The sequence below is a fragment of the Limulus polyphemus genome, unplaced genomic scaffold, assembly GCF_000517525.1.
Source record: "Limulus polyphemus unplaced genomic scaffold, Limulus_polyphemus-2.1.2 Scaffold842, whole genome shotgun sequence".
NCBI lineage: Eukaryota > Metazoa > Arthropoda > Merostomata > Xiphosura > Limulidae > Limulus > Limulus polyphemus.
Window position 1 is genome coordinate 87,994 of NW_013666452.1, and position 23,375 is coordinate 111,368.

General features: G+C 34.1%; 1 protein-coding gene across 2 annotated transcripts in view; it reads right to left on the reverse strand.

The window, feature by feature from the left end:
* Positions 1-3,552: 3,552 nt before the first annotated feature.
* LOC106460820 (calcium and integrin-binding family member 2-like) overlaps positions 3,553-23,375 on the reverse strand; it is a 39,826-nt gene continuing 20,003 nt past the window's right edge. For both annotated transcript variants that reach the window (XM_013920565.2, XM_022387617.1), the window contains exons 5-8: positions 21,479-21,626; positions 17,430-17,545; positions 8,964-9,052; positions 3,553-3,588 (exon numbers count right to left, since the gene is read on the reverse strand). In XM_013920565.2, the coding sequence (XP_013776019.1) occupies positions 3,567-3,588; positions 8,964-9,052; positions 17,430-17,545; positions 21,479-21,626 (375 nt within the window). In that variant the 3' untranslated portion in view covers positions 3,553-3,566. The remainder of the gene's footprint in view (positions 3,589-8,963; positions 9,053-17,429; positions 17,546-21,478; positions 21,627-23,375) is intronic.

The following is a 23,375-nucleotide window of genomic DNA, read 5'->3' on the forward strand; positions in this document are numbered from 1 at the left end:
TTTTTTTAGTCTTACAGCTTCTAAAACATTGTAATATCTACACTTAGAAAATGATCTCATGAAAATGATTGCTTGATACAATTATTTGGATTGTCATGATGTAACATAGAATACTATATACAAAGTGTCTGAATAATGACTGCAAAATAAATCATCCAAAAAACTAATATTATGCTAGGCAAATTTTAGTAACCAAGTTGTATAAAAATAGTAAATGACAATTACAAGACAAATGTAAAGTTTTACACACTTCTGGAGACCCAAAATTAAGACAGAGCACAAATGTTATAAGCAGGCCTCGACAAATCCTCAACTAAATTTCAGTGTGACACACAGTATTTTCTTCCATTTTATTTGTGTGTAGGGATGTACTAAATAGAGCTCAAATCTGGAACAGGTCTGGAATCTCGGAAGTCCATAACTATTTTCACATTCTTTGAGTCAAAAATTGAACTTTGTTTCTATAATTTTAATGGCAGATTCATAACTTCATGTATTTTCAGGAATGAAACAGTACATTGCACAACACATTACTAATTTCATGTCATTTTGTTTTTCGTCTGTCTCTCAATTCAACCAATGAGTGCATGTGTTTAAACTCTGATGGGACCAGAGGCAGTTAATTCAGGCAATACTATCAAGTGGTTGTTGATATCATGTTATTAGCATGCACTCATAGCTGTGAAAGTAAATATAGCCCCCCATTTCCCAGTACAAACAGTAGTGAAATATATTCCATAACTTTTCTATATTGCAGTGCTTCCCAAACTTTTTGCAGCACACCAAATGTTTTTAAAATAATCAGCACAAATATTGCAAGAAATAACATTTATTTTTCAAACTGAAACATACTTTAATGAGAAATATTTGACCTCACTTTGACTAAACTTTCAATTTGAAATGTGAGCTTGTTTCAATGAACATAAATGTTTAATATTTGAAACCTTAAAAATTTATTAAATAGATAATAACTTAAGTAATTTTTAATTAAATTGCAAAAATTCTCTAGCACATCAGAGACCCTTCCTTGGCACAAATATACTGGATCTGGCTCCTAGATATGAATATATTTGTTGAGGCCTGCATTATAGTAAAGAAATCAACTATTCAGTTAATTGTTTTTCACAAGAAAGTTTGAATATTTCTTAGGAGAAATTCATATTTGATAAATTGTTTTTATTTAACTTATTCCACATTTTTCCAATATTTTAATGGCTATAACTTCAATGGAAGATTGGTGGAAAAATATTATGTTTGATTACTTTTAGAGATATACATATACAATACCCAGGCAAAAGCTTTTCCTAATACATCGAAGGTTTATAACATACAACTGCAGTAAACAGGTTATGTTCTAGGTTAGTTTCATAAAATGCATAAAGCTCAAAAGCTTATTAAATATGCTGCATTCTAACTTAGACTTGCAAAAAAAATTTGTAAGACAATACATGAACTAACTAAAATTAATTTAAAAAAAATGCACTAAACAAGATTTCAAAAGTCAACTTAAATAAAAAAATCCTTCAAAGGTTTAATGTTTACCTAAATATTCAACTACAAAGTTTAACATCAGACGTACGGTGGTGGATACCTGCCAGGGATACCAGGAAAACATATCCAGATTTCCCATCCACTAAGATATAAATTCAGCTTTCATAAAATCTTCAATACAATTTATCCATTCATAAACTCCATACTGAATTTATACAATACCACATACACTATTACTGTTCCCAGGTGCTGCTATTCACTATTCAGAATAATTGGGGACAAATCACACAGGTTTTACCAAACCTTCCACAAAAGCTCTTTGCCTAAAATACCATTCACACCACCCCTCTCCCTGCAATTAAGAAAGTAATATTAATTGGACACCTCCACCACATCAATAAATTGCATAATGAAGAATGCATAACAAGTTAGAGATAAACTGATTCTTCTTCTATACAATAATCCTTACTCCCAGGATTACATCCAATGCAGTTCAGCCTGGAGGTGGTACTTTACATACGTGACAATTACTATAATGCTGATAGCAAGTGTGGTTTATTCTGAGCAAAGAGAAACAAAAGTTTCTGGGTAACCTGGGTAGTGTTGCAGGCCCCACAATCTTTTTTGAGGCTTAAAAGATTTTTAAATCTAAATTCCTGCCACAATTTATTTATTTCTTTTTTCATGAAATATCCACTGGTCTCAAAAACTTTAAATAGCATAATTAATTATTAGTTTGAGTTACTTTATGTCTTCTTTCACTTGACTGATTTTTGATATGACAAACACTGAAAAACGTGTAAAGTTAACAGTTGGACAGTTTGTTAACAGACTCATTTTGGTAAAGCATGTTTCAAAGCTCACTTTCTTTAATTTTTCAACAAAAACTGTAACTGATACTTTAGAAATAGTACTTATCCTCTCAGTTGCTTCTGTTTAATTAAAACAATAACTTCAGTCATCTTTATACCAGTAGAACAATGTTTTGAAAAATCTCTGTATACCTATAAAACAATTCAACATGCAGAAGCTGTCTCTGCATAACAGCGACTGAATAATCTTTATGCATGTTTCACCCATAAAAGTTCTCAATTTTTATATATATATATACATATAACATACACTACTAAAAATAAAGTATCAAAAATATCTGTAAAAATTCCTATCTTGACACTCATTCTGCAAATCAAGGAAACTGAATTTGAAGGATAAGGTTGGCTACAGTAGGGTTACAGTTTCTAGTATGCGAGTTAGAACCAAAAAAACATAACAAAGGGTTTGATCTGTTAACCTAAATAAACCACATTTTACTGCCAAGAGAACTTGTTTTTCAATAGTGTTTAGGGGATTAGCCAGCATGTTACTCTTTTACAAAATAGCAGAAGTGTTTAAGTTCAAGACAGTACTACACTTAGCTACCTTATAGTAAGCTTTGTTGAGCCTTCCTCGGCTATGTCTATTGAAAGATCTCCCTAAAACCACAAAGAAAATGGCTCTTCTGAAGCTGAGGAACCAGATCTTGTATTTGTGCAACTACAGTGTTGTTTATGGGATCTGGGTATTTTAGAAACTTGAGGATTCAGTGAAGCTTGTGGGCAATTCAGATAAAAGATACTGTAACACTGATAGCAACTGATCTGTGGAGAAAAATGCCTCAACAAAACAAATACTGTCACACAATCTTTATACTAATGCTGACTAACTCAGGCATAATGATTTTTAAGGTAACATACATGCTACAAATGAAATTTATTTATTAAATTATCTCTGTACATAATACTTAAGTTACTTCCTATAAAATCTTAAGTATGGAGCCACTCTATGCATTTTGAAAACTAGTAGATCTAAGAAACTAACTAATGACAGAGTTTCATATACAAATTATAGATAAAACCAGCATATTAGAAACATGATTTTATTGGAAAAAATTCTCTACTTAATGTTGTATATAATTTGTTTAAACATAAGAAAGAATAAAAGTAGCAATAAAAATTAGTTCTAAATCAGTGCTATAACTTCATTTTTACATGACCCATTGTTTACTGGCCTTGGCTTTTTGTCTGGTGAATAATGACCTAAAGTCGAATTCTGAAAGAGCTAAAGCAGGAAACAAAAAAATAATCAACATCTATTTAGATATGTCAGCACGAATAACACTTAATTTTTTATAAAATGTTGTTAAACATATTTATACAATTATTTCACAATTCATTGAACATGAACAATTTTACTTGACTTCTGAACTTACCCTAGTCATCACTCATCCATGTCATGACAAAGTAAAAAATTTGTGTAGAAGAAAAGAGTATTATTAGAACTAAAATTATCTCTACTATCCATTTTCTCTTTGTTTCCTATTAGTAATTAAGCATTTTACCTCACTTTCTCCAAAATTCTTTGAAATTTTGTGATGGCTTGTGAATCTCATTCCAATTTTATATTATAAACAACATTATTTGTGCTGTCTTCTAGTTGGAATCTCCAGACAAACCATCTGTTACATTGTATTACCTATAATTGATTTCCAAATTGGACTTATCCAACCAAATACAGTTGTTTTTTTCCATGATCCCTCGGTGTGGTACATTAGATATGAGGGACTTTTTGAATATTACTTTATTTCTAAAATGTTAATTTGAATTGTGATGTTTTTTTATCTATGATATGTAGCTAAAACCCCATATTAAAATTAGAGGTGGAACTGAAAAAGCAGAGAGGTATCTTTCACCAATGGGAAGTAGTAAAGATAATTCCTCTCTAAAAATGGCAATGTCAAACTTTGAGGAATTACCTTGACAGGAACAGCATTGCAAACTTTTTTTCTGCTGAGGCGAAGATACCAGTCACATACTGATCCCAAATTAACACCATTGACCAAAAGACTTGATTTTAAAGGAAACATTCAATCTTTACATTTTCACATCTACCATAGAACACTAAAGTTGGAAGTCAAGGATAATATACAATTTCTAAAGTGCAAGGTACCTAAGAAACATGAGACCAGATTCATAACAAAGGTTAACATGTTAAGGTGCTGCAAGTAGCAATGCAACAAATTTATCAAAATAGAATAATTGCATCAAAAATGTACACTTACATTTGTACCTTGTCCTAAAGATTAGGCATATAATTAAAATGTACCCAATTTTCTAGTCTTAGTTGTAGTATTTTAATATTTTTCAAGTGCCAAGAGGGACCCAGGTATTTAATATGGAGCCATAAAGGACTCGCTAGAATTAATGAAGAAGGCACTGGGAGACAACCAAAGAAAGCACACAGAAACTTTCTTATGAGGATAATTAACCAACAAATTACTAATTTATTTGCATGCCATTCACTACTGTGGACATGTATTCTATCATATTTGTTAACTTTAAGGTTTTGTCCCAACATGCCATGTAAAGAATTAATGAAGAAACATTAGGTGAATCACTCATTTTCTACGTAAAATACAAAAGAGACTACAGCATTAGTGAAATTAACTGCAACATTACTGACAGTGAAGCAATTGAATATTTTTGAGGAATTTTACAATTGCTTCAGGATTTTTGTTAGTTGAAAAGAGTTTTAAGAATAAAGTTATAACAGTTTTTTTCGAGTTTAAGTGAACATATACATGTAGAAAAGACTTAAATGTAAAATTGCGAAATGAGGCCAAGAACTAGAAAATTTAGTTAGCAAGGTCAGTGGTATAGAAAGTTACGTAAAGGTATCACCTAGCAACGAAGTAAGTGCAAGAGCACCCGTGACAGGTGATGGATTACTAACGCTAACTTGTTAGCACTAGGAAAGCTATGAAAAAGTTGTAGTTAACAAGCAAAAGTGGTACTTTGAGGTGATATCGCTTACAAGACAAGGGTGTAGCAGTACAAGTAGATAGGCAACCGGTTAACTCAACATAACAGTAACCAATTACTTGAGAGTTTTTGGTTATGGTTTTGGGTTAGCCCGGAAATTCCCCTAGATCAACCAATAAGGTGGCAGGACTACTTGTGGGTAGTGCTGGATACTATTTGGAAAGTCGAGAGAATATTAAGATATTATGGTTTAAAAACCAGTTCCAGAGTTCTGAAGTTCCACCAGCAGTTCAGAAGTTCGTGACCATGGCTATGAAAGTTTCTAACATCTGCAAGTTTACCAGTCCAGCTCCGTTGTAAGTAAAATGGTTTCTCTCTTAATCAGTTAGTGTAATTGATCTTAAAGGGATGTTTAACTAAGAGAAATGTATCTATATGTTCTAATGGAAAGTCTAGATTAACGGTACTTGAAAGTGTATAACGATTAACGTACTTTTGACTTATATTGTCTGTTATTTAGAAATGAGTAATAAATGTTGTTATAATTGATAAATGTTGGTCTGAAATTCTGTTTCTTTATTCTAACCATAAATTACCTCAAGGTAGCAACTTGCGAGTTCCACTCGTCACGACAAAATCCTCCAATAAATAAATTTGGTGTGACTGGGAGTTTTAATTGAAACTCCAACAAATAAGCCCAAGAAGGCTCTGCCCATTACAACAGTATCTTGTGTAACTTTTACGTGGTTAATAATCCTGCAACTAACAAAGTAAAAAATCTATAAGCACTTTAGTGCATAAATAGTTTAGAAAAATGAGCTTAAAAATCTATTGTGTTCATCAGTAATTTGGAGATAAATATGGTGAAGTTTGTAGAAATGTGACCTTCAGATACCTTGATTTGGATGGTTGGAGAAAACACTCCAAGCCTACCAATGGATTTAACTGATGAAATGATATCAAAAACGTTTGTGTAAATCATTACTTATGTGTCCATGAGCATGAGAATTAAAACATGTGAACCACCTCCTCAGGAGCAGCAGGAAACTCAAAAATGAAATACACATTTGTAAGAATGAAGAAAGATCTTGTGCAAATTATACAGCAATACCCTCACTAGACAAAGAATGAAATCTGCAAGTGAAGAGGTCATTTCTAGTAAATTTATCAAAACAATGAAAAATAAAAAGACTGGCTATCCTTAATATGAAACTTTTTTTCCCCTAAAATGCTTCTTGGTTTAAGTACAATACCCCATGATAAAATAGAGTATTGAATATTGATTACATGTAAATCTGACTCTTGATAAACCAATGCAATCAATAGCAAGGTTTTTTTTTGAAGATGGAAACCTTTAATTTAAAGTTCAAACGAATCATCTTTCGAGTTTATAAGACCAATTAATTATGTAATTAAGATAGGACTATAACAAGGAGAATGCACCATACAAAAAAAACTTAATCTCTAATTTCAGTTGTCTGTAGAGGAAAATTAATATTACAGAATATAAAAGAATGACCTCAACTTTTGACAATTACACTAAGCCAGAAAATACATTAATATGTACTGGTAAAACATTGATTTTTTTTATAACAGGGTAATGAAACCCACTATTTTGCTAAAGAAAAGAATCAAGTGGTCTAGTTCTAGTAACAAATAAGAGTAAAGATTTAAAATCTAGACACTGTGATAGCAAATTAATGCTGTAAGATGACTAAACTATGTTTGGAAACCAGTGGCACTGAGACATTGAACAGATGTAGCAACATACAAGAGTAAAAATATTTGAAAAAAAAAAAATGTAATATGGTGCAAGAAAAAACATAGGTATTGTAATATATTTGATCCAACTAACAAAGGAATATGGCAACTTACACTATCAATGCATAAAATCCCCAGTTTCTGGAAAAGAAGTGAATAACAGTTCAAGTTGAATTTGAGGAGGATAAATATCCCTAAAACAATTAATTAAAGTGCAATATTGTTAAAAATGAACTTTCTTCAGACAACCCAACAGCGGGGCTGGATTAAGAATACAGGGGACACAAGGAAAATTTTGTACATGGGAACCATCAGAACTGAGCTTCATAAGTCAAATACAATTCAATACTAATTATTAAATACACTAACACAACAAAGGGATAGATAACATACTAAATAATAATTCTAATATTTATAATAACTAAAGTGATGGCAACTTATCTTTTTGTTAAATGGTCATGCAACTATTTATTAAAAAGCAATCTGTAAGAACATGTTAACAAAAAATTAATAAAATAGGTTTATATGATATGAATATAATCACTGTTATCATATTGATACAGTTGCAAAATGAGACATCCAGTTTTTGATTAAATCTTATTTTATCCTTCTCCTTGTCTAGGTACCCTTTCATCCAGGTGGGCTGGGGCAATTGCACCCATTGCACACAATACTCATCTTCATCTGGCCTCACCAAGAAAGAGTCATGACTGAAAACCACACAGTGCCATCCAAGGAACATTAGCAAGAACTACAACTTCACACACTGAACTTCATAAACAAGAAGGTCCTGTTGATCAAAAGCCTGTTTGGTGTCAATCATGAACATCACCTTATAATTTTAGAAATAGAAAGAACAGGGCCTAATTCCAAGAAATTACACTAAAAATCTTGTTTGAATAAATTGGACCCATAAAAACTAACTAAAGTATAATAATCAGGTTAGAAATGGAAAATGAACTAAGATTCATTAAGTTCAAGAAAAAGACAGTAATACAGATTGAAATAGGCTTAAAATAAAATTGTTATAGCACCAAGTCAGAGGATGATTGTATGAAGTGTTAATAGAGAACTGTGACCATACAAGATTAGGTTGACAGAATATAGTAAAATGTGGTAGGTAGTGACAGGTTCAGAGATTCTTAAAACAGAAGGTAGAAGTAGCATGATATATAGTATAATAATTTTCACAGGAATATGATTTTTAAGCCTACAAAATTGTATGCATTGCTGGAAAGTATAGCATTTAAAAAAAGCAACAACAATGTAAAATTACATGGAAAGACCTATGTCTATTATAAGCCATTATCTTAATTGCAAACTATAGCTAAGAAAAGTGTAACATCAAAATTAATAACTGTAGAACTGGCTTCACAAGCAATAAGGATAACAGTCACTGATTCTTCTCAAGTCAGATACATATTATAAAGCAAGATAAGTCAATGTAAAACATTTTGATGATCAGCTACAAAAACACAGTTCAAATATAAAATATTTGTTTTTTGTACTCATTGTAATGTTATGCCACATTATTAAAATCTTACCATTGCATGCTAGTGGTTTAATTTCAGAATTCCTAGTTGCAAAATATCTGAGAAATTCCCAATTCCATAGCTTATACACCCACTTTATGCTTCTTATCAAATTTATGTTCTAACTAAAGACAGTAGGTAAGAAGTCATGGGACAGACACCTTATGACATGCAAGTGTCATACAACACTAGATTGTATTGTTTATTACAATTTTCAATTTATTTTTGTCAATAATGAAATTACATGTTACAAATTCTGTAGTAAATACAAGTTCACTTGAACACAACTTTTTTTTGCATCAGATAAAATGCTTAAGTATGGTCCAAAATAATATTTAAACCCATTAATAGTCATCATACAGAAATAGAAACAGGTTCTTACCTCAAGAAGTCTGGAGATTTAGATATGACATGTTCAAATTCTGCATAAGCCAGAAAATGGTCTTCATCCAGGTCTGCTTCTGCCATTACCTGCAAATGTAGTAATAGAGCTGTTCTTTTAAAAAATCAACGTCACCTCATTTACCCAAACTATAAGCAAAATAATCTTATAATTACCATGTCTTAATCCCTTAGCAAACAGTAACAAAGAGGTTGACAGAGAAAAAAGCAAAAAGTTATCAAATATGTGAACACTTTTTAATGTAAGAACAAGTACTTAACTTTATTTTTCTACCAACAACCTATTGAGCATTACACACTCAAGTAACTGTCTTTGTAATATTCCTTTCAACATTGTCTTTACTTACTAATTTTGTTTGTGAAGGCATTCTTATATTTATATACTGTGTTACTTAGTCATAAGCGTACATATTTATTTTGTATTTGACACTGTACCTAATGCAGTTATTTTCTACTCAATGAATATTAATGAGTATTGAGTTTGTGTATATATTAAATTAAAGAAAATGTATTGTATTCTATAAATATATATATATATATATATATATATATATAAGAGTTTGATTCATCTCCCTTTGAAAGGGTGGGTGTTTGTAAGCCTTAGAATGTGAAGGAGTGACTGATTTGTTGGACATAGAAGAAACGAAGGAGTTTGTGTGTGCGATGTGATTAGCCATGCATGGTGTCTTTTTTTTGTGCAGACCCAACATGATACAGCTGATAGGGCTGCTATTGTAAACTGTGAACTAAACGAGTTATTGATAAACTGTAATGTAAGTTTAACTACCAGTTCCTAATTTATTTGGGAATGTCTCACTTTTCAACATAACCTGTAGATTTAGAGAAGTAAAACAAGAAATGGGATGTCATATTAATGAATTACTTGGTAAACCACCATAATTATTTTTATTTTGACAATAATCACATCTACAAACATTTAAAATGTATAATATAGCATCAATACGTAATAAATTTATTTCAAAATACAAATAAAAGTCTTCAAAAGTGACAACCACTACTTCTTTTTCCATGATTACTTTATGATCCAAGAAAAATAGAATATATTTATGGTAAAATTTTAGAGCACTAACAATCATTTGCCATTGCAAAAGTTACTTAAAGTACAACTGGATTAATCCTAAGAAATATCTTCAACAATTTTTGGCTATTTAGTCAATATTTTTTTTTGTTAATTGAACTATCCAGAAGTAAGTTTTGTGAAACTCAATTGTACTAAGAAATATTCCTAAAAACTATTAAACTGAAATACAGTATTTTTTAATACCCCACAAATGTTTCTAATTTTTAGTCTCCGTTTACTACTTCTAAAGAAATAATTCTAGTTTGATAAGGCAACCTACAATACCTGAAGTTCAAATTATACAAGAATAATATATATATATTGAATCAACTCCTCCTTTATATACTTTTTGGGTCCAGCGTCTTACAATGAAGATGATCCATTCTGTGTGTGTTAGTATTCATCACCCAAAACAGACTGGCTCAATTACTGGAAGTTTTTTTTGTATGCTGTGTACAAGGCTAATTTGTTTTAGGATTTTTACACCAAAAGGTGGAATGAAAAAAAAAAAAAAGAGACCCTGATATAAGGTACATTTTCACTTTTTTATAGAAAATGTCTACCTATAGTAACAGATGTAGTAATACAGAAATAACTTCACTGAAAACAAACATAGATAGTACCTTTAACACTATGTGCACAGATTTCAACTTCAACAGTTCTACTGAATACAATTTGCAATTATCACTTAAAACACAGGTTCCCAAACTGTGGTCTTTGAATATCTAGGGGCCCACATGGCAGTTCCTAGGGTCTACAAAGTTAACATGTTCTTAAACCAAAAATGTATTTCCTTACCACCACTCATACTTATAGCTATTACTCGACTGCCAGGGTTTCTTCCTTGCATGTCTAAGCATTGGTCTGATTTTTTCTCACTTGCTCCAGTTTTTTTATACCCTATTTAATTGCCCTTGGCGATATTTATCTCATGACACTCTCCACCTACATCAATGCACCCTCTATCCTAGTACTGTATATAAGCCCCTCATTCAGATAATGTTATCACTTTTTTGAGACTCACTCAATCCCAGTCTCCAACACCAGCTCTTAGTAGGGAGGAAGGACAGGAGAGTGTGAAATGAGGTAAGTATTATTGGAAATACATTTTCGATTTAAGAAAATCTTAACTTCCAAAACATACCTCTATTCACATTTATAGCTAGAATCCCACATTAATATGGTGGAGGGGCCAGTGAGGGCACTATTCGTACGGAAAGCATCTGCATAGATCATGGGTGTGTCAATAGCAGATTGGAACCCTAGTGGGGGAACCACACTACATCCAGAACAAGTATGCTCTTCACCTGAAGCTTAATTCCTGTATTGTGGGTGGAATTTTACATGATTTGTCATCACAATAGGCCATACCCCAACTATATAACCAAGGTTCCACTACTCAGGGTTGGAATTAGAGATCTTGGTCACTATATCCCATGTTGGTTTGCTAGGGCAGTTGGACCTCAAACTACATGAGTGGATTCCAACCTATAGCCATAGAGTGATGCATTTCGAGCCACTGGAATCATGACGAGAAAGTAAGCAATGCCGAAGTGGACAAACTTCCTCCTCAACCTTAAGAAGGCAACAACCCAGGCTCAGAATGACAGGATCATGTATGCCTTACTCAACCTGAGGAAACAGAACTCATCCAGTCTGGAATTATGAACATTCATCCTCCCTCCCCAACCATGTGGGCAAGGTAAATTCCACTTGCTCTCGGAATTATGGGGAGGATGTGGAACCGTGCTCAACCAAGGACCCAGGATGGGACCACTCTGCCTTTGGAATTATGCAGAGATAGTGGACTCTCTTCTATGTACAATGTACTGAACCAATACTTATAAAAAAAAAGGGCTACGCTCAATCCAACCGGATGGCCAAACATCAAATCTGAACTGGTATTGCGAGTAGAAAAAACACCCAGGAACTTGGGTAAGAGGGCCCCCAACTTCACCCTCTTCTCCTAGAGTGGAGGAATTCACTCTAACACTCTGGAGGAAAAGCCTCTGTCCACCACCCCAATGATTGGAAACCGGGTGTGGTAAGGACTCCCTAGCTCCACTAGTTGAATCTGGGAGGTAATGTGCATTGGGGAGCTCTCAGGAACAGTGCAATAGGTGAACCAAGTTCTGTAAATGTTTAAAAGCAAACTGACACCAATTTATTCAATCTAATGATGGGCAGGATCCCCTTATGCTTTACTCATGAGTGGTGGTCCAGCATAGTCCAATTATACCACCTGGTTAGCCTCTAGGTGGTCTTATGGAACATCTAATTTCTAAAGAGCCTGTTGCAACCTGTTTAAAATATATTGAATTAGTGGTTGCTAGTACAGAATTGCTTTGATAAAATCACACCTGCTTTGACAACACTTGCCACAGAGTGTGATCCTGTGAAGAAAAGATGAGGTAGAGGATCCTCAAAGGGAGCAATGAAAAATTATACCCCTCTGTATAATCTAGCAGAAGTGGTAGGATAGCTACAGGGGGTAGGCAAAAACCCCCATATGAAGATACTGCCAGATCAGGCAAATAACACGAAATAAAAGTATAGGGGGAGGTCCAAATACCAGTCCACACGATGTCCTCCAGTGGGCAAGTCAACCTGGCTGCTAAGGATATAGAAATGTGACAAATCTGTCTTGGGTAAGAAGAACCGGTCTGAAAATGTAGATAGAAAGAGAAAGCGGTCTGTGGGTAAACAGAGCAAACCACTCCCACCGGCAATGTCTGTAGGTCAGCAGCAATGAAAAATTAACTTTCAGGTAAAGGGGATACACAACATATCAGAATCAGGTCACAAACAGCTGTTGAGAAAGGGCATGTAGGTAGGCAACTGGAATGGTCGTTTGGGACAAAGGACCCATAGTGACTTGAGGAATATGGAGAGTGCTATGGACTCAAAGAATATTTATTTGTGAGTATCAACTGGTAATTAATAAGCCCACCTTATACAGGGAAATTGTGGAAAATGCAAAATCCCTTGACAAAAAGCCAGGTCAAAAATACGAGTGGGTTCAACCTCCTCTTAATACACCATTGCCGATATGCATGTCATTTCTGTTGATAAATGTTCATCTCGGGACTAAGCAAAGACTGAGACAGACACATGGCAACCTTAGAAATCAAACCCCAATGCAGTGCGAAAGACTGCAAAACTTTATGCCTGAAGCTCGAGCTTCTGGATAGCTAGGTGTACCACGTCAGATCATGGCTGCCTGCATAGAGATGGCCTAAGGAGAAGTGGTAGAGGTGGACACACATGAAGGTACTGCTAAAGCAACAACCAGGGTGTAGCTGCCAATCTGGTGCTATCAACAGGACCTGACAATGGGTTGGAACAAATCATAGTTAGTACCCTGGGTAACATATGAATTGGAGGGAAGGCCTAGAGTTGTAATCTCATCCTGTTCCGACGGAATGCATCCAGAAGATGAGGTACTGGAGGCCAAATTACCAGTAGTTGGATGTTCCAATGAGAGGCCAACCCACCAATCAGAGTCAATCCAACAGAACCTTGCAGTGCAGCATCTATTGAGAATCTGTTTGGGTTGAGACAATTCACATGCTCCTGCAGGAATCACCTATGAAACATGGAAAGCTAGTAGGGTGATATGATAGGAGTGGTCCCAAGAAAGGAGGTCCGAGATTCAAAAACAAGGAGCCCTGGACCAAGTGCCTCCTTGATGAGAAACACAAAACACCACCATGAAATTGTGAAGACTGACAATTTTCCCCTTAATAAACCCAGACCATGCCTTTTGAATAGTCAGAAGGATTAAAACAGTGTGTGTAGACCATGGAATTTCTGACTGTTGGCATATGCACCCCATACCTGAAGCAAGGCATTCATGAAGGAATGGAACTTTGGATGAGGTGAGAGTAAAGGAACCCCTATCTTAGTAGTGTCCCGACTAAACAACCCCTCGAGATCGAAGAATGATCCAGACTAAGGAAACTGGGAAATCCAGTGTACATGCTAACAATGGTTCCAGCTCGTTATCAGTGAAGTTGGTGATCCTGAGAGTCTTTCAACAAAGTGAAGTGAAAGGAAAACAAAATGTTGGATTTAAAGTTGTAAGACCATAGACTTACCCTGTCCCATTAGGGGACATTAATCTATTTAGGTTAACTACAAACTCTGCCTTAGAACCCCAAAATTTGAGGAGCAGATATATTATTTGAGAGTTGGAAAATGCTTCTACCTGGTGGTGGTAGGCTAAATCACAAAGTTCCATCAACTGTGTCAGATAAGGTACAACTGTCCCTCCATGTAACTGAAAAGTAAAACCTACCTGCATAAACCACAATGTGTGTGTGGATGCAGAGAAAATTAAAAATTCACTCCCAGGCCTTTCAGTTATCAAGTAAGGTTCAGGCTCAAAAGCAACTGGGGGAAAGACCCAAAACATCACACTCTCAATGAACCAACTGAAGAAAACAAATTAAAGGCAGCTTATCCCAAAGTGGCCTCTCTTTTGTTTTCATATGTCATTTAAAGACTGTGTTAAATCCTGTTTATTGGAACAACATTTGGTCAACCATTCCCAGTTTGCCACTGAAGAAGAAAGGTCCACCTTTCCAAAGCACTTGGGTTATAGGGTTTTTATTCATTTTATTTGGTCATGTAAGTATGTTTTGTTAAAGTAAAGCAATGTTGGGGTTATCTGTTATATCTGCTATGGGGAAATTGAACCCCAGATTCCAGCGTTTCAAGACCGTAAACTCACCACTGTCCCACAGGGGGAATGAAAAGCCAACAGACTAAAAGAAACCGCAGGAAAAGGCGAATGTAAATTCTCTCCAGACTATTGAGGATCACCCTTAATTGTAGCCTCAGAGATCCCTGGAGGAACACCACAGAGTCATCTCACTATGAATAAGATCATTCACATTCTCAACTGAGAGTGACTCTTCCATATGAGGCATGATAGTGAGTAAGAGAGGTACAAGTCTTACTACCATGCAGATAAAGACCAACAGCAAAAAGTTTTAGAATGTTAAAATTGTGATAACTGAAACATTTAAAGGGATTTGAAATGTATGGGTAATAAGTGAATCTTCCCAAGAGCATTTGAAATCAGAATCAGACAATGTCCTGAAGCTTAAATATATCATCCTTTAGTTTCCCTGACTGTAAGTTTTTTTTTTTTTTTTTTAACAGACCTAGGATAGCCAACAAGTTCCTCTAAGCACTTCTAGGTAAATCTAGGGGATATTTTACCCAGAGATTTGTAAGCCTGATTTAGGGCCTTTTCAAGGTCCTGTTTGAGAGCTTGAATTTAAATGAGCTATAAGAATAAAATAATATTTAGCTCTCAGTAACCCAACCCACCCATCATGATCTCCTTTACAGATCTCATCTTCCTTGTCATTATAAACTGCTGAAAATCCAGCAAATATTGGTAGAATATAAGAATATCACTTGTAGGAAAACAGAAGTAGGCTGATAAAAGTCTACTTTTAACATACATGTTATACAGCTTATCCTTGATCTTCATATTTCCACTCAATTTTACACTAAGATAGTGCCAGAGCCTGCAATATAATGTTCAGAAACTAGCAACCCTGTGGGATTATGGCCTACATTTACAGGGTCACTGTAATACAAATTTAATGTTGAACTACTAATTTGGCCCTTTTTCAATTTAATGATCATTACTGCTACAATGCAAATTTAATTTCTTTAACCAAATATAAAAATGGTAATTAGTAAGCCTACTTATTTACATGTTCTAATGTAAACCAGTGCCAAATGTGGGTCCCCATAAAAGCGTTTTTGCAAAATACTCATATTCCCTAAGGGGTTGGGTGAAAAGTTTTTACTTTATAATAACCTCAGGGCTGAGATGATTTGTTTGGCATCACTTAGAAGTTGTTGAGTCCAGCAGTTTATCAGAAGGGTTTTTGGAAAACCTTCTAGTTCCCCAATTGGTGGAGTGAATAATTCTACCTTTGTGCAAACCTCACGACTGAAATGTTTTGTTTGGTACCATTTAGAAGTTAAGTGACATATAGACAGTGAATATTGTTATATAGATGCTTTATTTACCAATATTTTAAAATTCCTGGATAGTAGTGTTTTGAAAAAAGGCATTTTAATTTCCAGGCTTACAATGTTATCTTTCAGGCCTGGAAATTAAGCTTACAAATTTTCAAAATGTTTAATATAACACACAGGTTGTTAACACCCAAACATTAATACATTTTTCAGAACTGGCCTCTCTACTGTTTCAAGACTAGTAGCTAAATAAATTTCCGAGAAACAGTTCACAGCTTGTCATGGGTGTAACTCAATTACCTTTTTTTCCTGAATTATCCTGATGTTAAAAGAAAACACTGCAATCAACAATAACCAAGAAGTTTTTGCATCTCTTCAGTAAATTTACTCAGTTTAAAGAAAACATCTTATATAACAGTTCTTTTAAAAAAGGGCTATAGAAAAAAAAGACAAGTAAGCCTTCAAATATATTATAAATGTAAAATACATTTTGGAATATTTGTTACTGGAGATATGTTGTTGACTTTAAATATAATTATTGCTCAGAAAAGAGAAAAGGTAGAAATTTTGAAAGGTGGAACAGATGAGTTTCATATATTTTTTTCTATATAAAATAACATCATCAATACAAAAAATATTAGTAACTGAAAAACAAAACATTTGTTTTTGCTTGGTAAAAAACAGATTAACTACAAAATTATAAAAGTAATGCTAACAGGTATAAATAAAGGAATCCCAATTAAGAAAAAGCATGAATAAAATAAACTTGAGGTACACATATTTTAAGATAATCTGTGATTGTTACTAAGTGTATTTATATGTGCAAAAAATCCACGATGTATCACTTGATTATATCAATAGCAAATCTATTGACATACGTGTTCTTCTGAAACAATTTTTAGCTACATGTTGTAGTAAAATGAGCTTATTAAATGAAGAGTACATATGTTGTATTTATTTACTGAAAGACTGTTTTGTTTGTTGGATTTTGTGGAAAGTATACAAGACCTATCTAAGCTGGCCATCCTTAATTTTGAAGTGATAAACTAGAAAGAAGGCATCAAGTTAACATCACCCAAATCAATCCTTCAGATACTCATCAGACTGAATAGTTGGATTTGACTGTCTCTCTTATAATGCAGTCACAACTCCAAAGTGTGGTGTACAATTTTTTTTTCCATTTTGGAGGTAATAGGACATTAAATGTGGAATCTCAACTCCATTGTCTGGCATGTTAATGACTGAGCAACATTTAGCCCTTAGGCAAAAGAAGCTTTTTTCAGATCTAATTACATAAATTCAGTATTCTGAAGGTTTAAACCATTAATATTAAAAGAGCTTTTGTACATCAAGAAATCATACATTGTCAATGAGTTCCTCAATGTCCTCTTCATTTAATTTTTTTTTCCCTGGTCCAAGCAGACGATTGAGAACTTCTCGCAAATCTTCAACTGAAATCATGTCATCTTCATCAAAGTCTAATGAGAATAAAAAATGCAGGTATCAATAGCCAAAGCTTATTTAACTTAACATAATGTACGATAGTCAAATCTGTGAAATTTTAAAATTATGGAAAACTATTTCTATATTTAAACATTGAGAATTTTAGTTTGAAATGAAATTCAAATATTTACCTCTACCACCATTACTAATGGCAAAATCTTGACTATTTGCCAAGATATGGACCTTATAGTTGTTTTGGTTAATCTCTTTGCTCCATTCTCCTTCCATTTACTTATCTATAGTTGCCAAGTATACAAAATCTTGTACATGTGATAGCATGATTCATTACATGTTACTTCCATATTAGTGAGAATGATGACCTAATGGCAACTACCACATATAAAATTTCTGTCTGAATCAGACAGTTTATTTCTAACCTAACAAACCTTATTTGTTCACCTTTACTCTTCAAATCTTGGTGATGGAGATTCTTATGATTGAGTAAGTATATACAGTAATGGACATAATTATGTAAACAAATACAAGTGATACATGTACAGGAGTCACAAACTCCTAATGACAACTAGATGGTCACTTCATTAATGGTATAAAATATAATTACAGAAAATAAAAAAGTTAAGTAGTATAATGCACTACATAGTATTTTATACGTGAGCTCTTTGCTTTATAAAGAGCATTATACCTTGTTTTCATGCTGCCATACAACTTATCAACGTATGATTCTAGGATATTGTTCCAAGTATTCTGTATTAGTCCTCACAATTCAGTCAAGTTGATTGGTCTTGTTTTAACCTTCTCACTCTTTACATTAGCCTACAAAGCCTCAAGAATGTTCAAATTGGGACTTTTTCCATACGTGGGAAAATGTTCATGTGAATGCTTCATCCTGACTGAAGTTTATACAGAAAATGAGAAGTACAAGGTATGTAGCATACTTCCTCATGATGCTAATTTTATACATACAAGCAGGGATTTATTCTTTTCTTTTCTTTTTTTTTAAGAGAGTAAAAATTCTAGTTTTCTTCTCTTTATTGAGTTTCAGTATTAACTCTTTCACTGAAACATTTATGGAAAAACAACCCTGCCATTCACACGCATGACATTAGGAGTAATATAAAGCAGTCCATAATTTCTGGTGTTGTATCCTACTGTTTAGGAAGTCTGGAAACAACCAAATTCAGTATTGAGAATGATAATCAAAGCTATAGTATTCTAGTGAATTTGATGACTGGAATTGAGCTATTGGCTGGGCTAGTGAAACATTTATAGTATAATACACATGTAATAACAGCAGATCCTATGTTTATTATGAATAATATACAAATTCTTGATTCTCTGAGTGAAAGTTTTTATTATAGGATTTTATGATGTTTTATTTATAGAACTAAGCTCAGTTTTGCAGTTGAAACATTCTCTAATTCAAGTTGTTTACCTAGAGAAGTTAGAATTTGTGTATTATTCAAAGTTAACATTCTCCTTACCTAAAAATGTATTTCAGATAGTTAGTTACATCTCTGCTCATACCACAAGCCTTGATCAAATTCCCACCCCTACAAGTGTCCATATGTAATATGCCCAACTATGATGTAGTCCTCTAGGCCCGGCATGGCCAGGTGGTTAAGGCACTCGACTCGTAAGCTGAGGGTCGTGGGTTCGAATCCCCATCACACCAAATATGCCAACCTCCGCCTTTGCCTGGTCCCAAGTCCAGGATGAGAAAAGGGGAGGGTTGGGTGCGGGGCTAGCAACTCCACCCTGTAAAAACCAACCTGCTACAAGTAACTGCAACAACACCTTCCGTTGGCGAGGTGTTGTTGCGGCCCTATGCTCCAATGGGAGTTTACAGGAATAAAAACAAAAAAAAATGATGTAGTCCTCATAATGTTGTAGCCCTCCACTGATAGGAGTGCAACACAACCTCCATGTGCAGTAATCCCTGTGAGCACTAGCACAAGCTTGTTCTTGATGAGGCAAACAAAATGCACCAGAAGTGTGAAGGAAAGGTGGGAAGTGGTGTATGAAGGAAAGATAAAAAAAAAATTCAACTTCAGAAACTTTACTTATTTCTATGCACCACATTGAAGATAGTGAATGGGTGGGTATCGACCTATTACAAAGATGGGCTCTTATCTGAAATAGCAACAGAAATGGAAAGAACATAGAGTGTGACTTCCATGAGACTGGGAGTCATCTAATAGAGCAGTGCCCAGTGGGAAAACATACTTCTCAATTATGGAATACTCTTTGTCCAACAGTTTCTCTTATGTAACATATCTTAAATATGTGTTGCTGTTTTTTCATTGATAAGAAAGCCCAGGATAGCAGAATAAAGAATCAAATGACATCAAACACAAGTTTAGTGATTGGTAGTTCCATGTTTTTTCTTGACAATGTGCACCAAATGATCTGTATACATTTCATGGACATGGAGATCATACAAGATCAGGAATGGAGCTGGAATGGAGCTGATAAATTAACATGTAAAACACACCTTCTGATAGTCTTGGGATATTGGAGAATGGAGACCAGAGGGAGATTAAAACCAAAGGTACAAGAAACCACCAAGAGATGTAAGTAATTTGAGAATAATGTTTTAAGAATAGGCTACATAACATACCAGCCTCCGATATCTCTTCCAACAGTTGGCACTGAAAGGAGGGAGGGGGCCATGATATGCTGAATCAGATGGAAGGTAACAGTAAATGGCTTTCAGTAAGACTCACATGGATGAGTTTACAAATCCAACCAGTTAAAGTAAAATGAAATAAGTCTCTATAGAAGGAGATAAGTCATGGTAAGAATAGGTGATAGAAGTATCCACAAAAGGGGAGATTCCAAGCCAGATAGCAATAGACAACCAACACTGGACATAAAAGGCAATCAGGATTGGAACAGTCATATAAGGAGAAAATAGAAAGGAGAGATAAAAAATCTGATTAACCCTCCAGACAGCTCAAGTCTTCAAAAGAAAGAAGCAGCCAGGGAACAAATCAACCAGTCCTTATTACAGAGTCCAGGAGGCATCTAAGGAGTGAATGTCCAAACAGTAACAACCAAAAGTGAGCAGAAGAAGAAACTATGTCTATGGGGATAAAAGATACAATGCACAGGAGGTCAATAGTACAAATGAGTGGACAGATAAGAGTCCAAAGAACCACACAGAGAAACCAGACAGGAAGAGGGGCTGGGTGAGAGAGACAATGGAGAAAAAAGGTGAAAACGGGTGAAAGAAAAAGATTAAGGACAGACAAGAAGTGAATAATTTCAAATTTGATGCCAATGAACCCACTTTGAGACTAATAATGCTTAGAGGTGAATGCTTTGGACAACAGTGCTTGGTAACAAGCAACAGACAAAACAGGTAGGCCTTTGCCAAAAACCAGGTAAGGTATATGTTCCAGAGAGCAGGTGCCAAGTGGGTGGTTGATGTAAGAAACAACTAGAAGTTGATGAAGAGGGAGTGGAGTACCTTGAAGAGAGTAGAGAAGTAAAGAACCACTCTCCCCTCCTCACTGGAAAGGAATTATTGGTATAAAGTTGCAAGTTGAGTGGAAGAGGGGAATTGAAATGTCAGAGCGATTGAATCACCACAACCAAGAGGGATGTAAAAATGAATGGTGAGGCACAAGGACAGATAAGGGATGACAGGATATGTGCCCTCAGCTTATACAGTTGTCAGTTGTCAAGGTGAGCTGCAACTGATGCTCATGATCTCACAAATAATGTACTGTTACAGTTCCTCCCCATTCCTAATTCATACCTATTGAAGGAAAGCTTGCATTTCCATGTCACTCAGGTTATTAGATTATTTTGAAAATATGTTATAGAAAACATTTAACCTATAAATTTAACAGACCGCAAAATAACTTATAATATTCAAAGCCAACAAATAATAATGAACTACATATGTTTGGTTGAAATTAAAAAAAAAAAGTTTAAATACTCACCATAAATTCTGAAAGCATATTCTGTTTTCACAGACCTTGGAGCAGCATCGCTGAACACGGACATCATATCCAAGAAATCTTCAAATGTCATTGTACCATCGCCAGCAGAAGAAAATACTTTACAGATCCGGTCACGAAAAGGGTTGACCTTCACAACAATGTTTTAGTTAGTGGTGACATACACAATAACTAAATATATTTTACAGAAGGTTTAACTGTTACGTGGATTTACCTATTCAATTTTCTTTTGTTAATATCAAAGAAAATAAATAACAATAAAGTAAGTATATATATATATACACACACAAACACACCTTCAAGATTAAGGTCCTATATATGTGTGTGTGTGTGCATGCGCTACCGATAGCTAGAGTATCCACATAAATTATGTCTAATTTTTTGCACTATCGCTGATATGCTAAAACATGAATTGGTGTGCCTACTGGTTGCACACTATGAAAAGAGCTATTTTTCTACATAAGTGCTTGGATCATGCTTAAAAATAAAGCAAATAACAACTAGGAGTCTAACAACACATCATACTAATAGTAGATTGTGATTATGATCATCCTGATAGCAATGTATCGATGATAAATTTTAGAATTGATAACAACCACCAATAATACCCTCATTTATCAATGTTTTTAATAGTTTGTAAACTTCATTATTTCCCCCATTCTGTTTCTAATTTAACTTTGTTTTAGACTGGTTTTACTGTTGTTATTCAACTGTAAGCCTAAAAGTGCTTGTATCATATGTACCATCAGCAGTGTTGCTCATGCAATAAACTGAGTCCATATTGGAGAATTAACAATTACTATAATTCCAAATTTACTATCTGTATCTTCACAAAAATTGGTAATATTTCAGTAAACATAAAAAGCATGCCGTAAACAAAAAGTCAGATTTTTAAAAATAAAGTATCTGTAGGAAATGTGAATTTCATGACAGGGATAACGTGTACTTATTTTTATTTTAAAGTTTTCATATGTTATTTGCATAACCTCTAGAGCCTTCTAAGTAAGCTTCTGAAGTTTTTTTCAGTAATATTGTATATTTTATCTGTAGATTTCTCTTAACAAACAACACATATTTGTCTTCTATTTTTGATGAAGATCTAGGAGATGGGGCTATTACTTATCTTGGAGATTTTTATGGAACCAATACACTCACCAATAGTATACGAGTTATTAAACTGCATGCTGATCAATTTCCCAACATGTAAAAGTTGTGTCAAAGAGTTTTATGCTTTTGTGTAACAATCACTGATTGTGAAAGAGCCTTTTCTTTACCAAATAAGTTCAAGATAAAATTCAGATACTCAATGAAGGCTGAAAAAATACTGTTTAATGAGGATTGTAATGTTTAGCCCAGGAATTTGGTTATATGAACCCAGTCATGCAATATAAAATATGAGAGAGTACTAAGAACAGAAGAATGGCAAGGCTTTCACCGCCATACAAACAGAGAATTAAGAAAAAATATATATATAAATGTATAAACTGTGTGTTTTTGTAGTACTTTCTTGAGGCCAAATACACAATAAGATAATACTGACTCATTCAAATTCTTATAAATGATTCAATTGCTACATAAACCAGCTTGTCAATAGATTATGCATCTTTCATCCTAGAATGACAACAAATTATAACACAAAAACATAAATGTTTAGACTAAATAGCTCAAATCTCATAACATTATACATTTATTATTTTTATTATATTGACCTTTCAGCCATGCCTGGCTAACAATACAGAAGTTACAATGATACAGCATACATGAACTCATGTTACCGTATCCAATAATATAAAACTGACGTTTTACAAACCAGCTTTACATACAAATGCTTGTCCGTGATATTGAATTAATTATCACCTTTGGCAGATACTGAGAGACA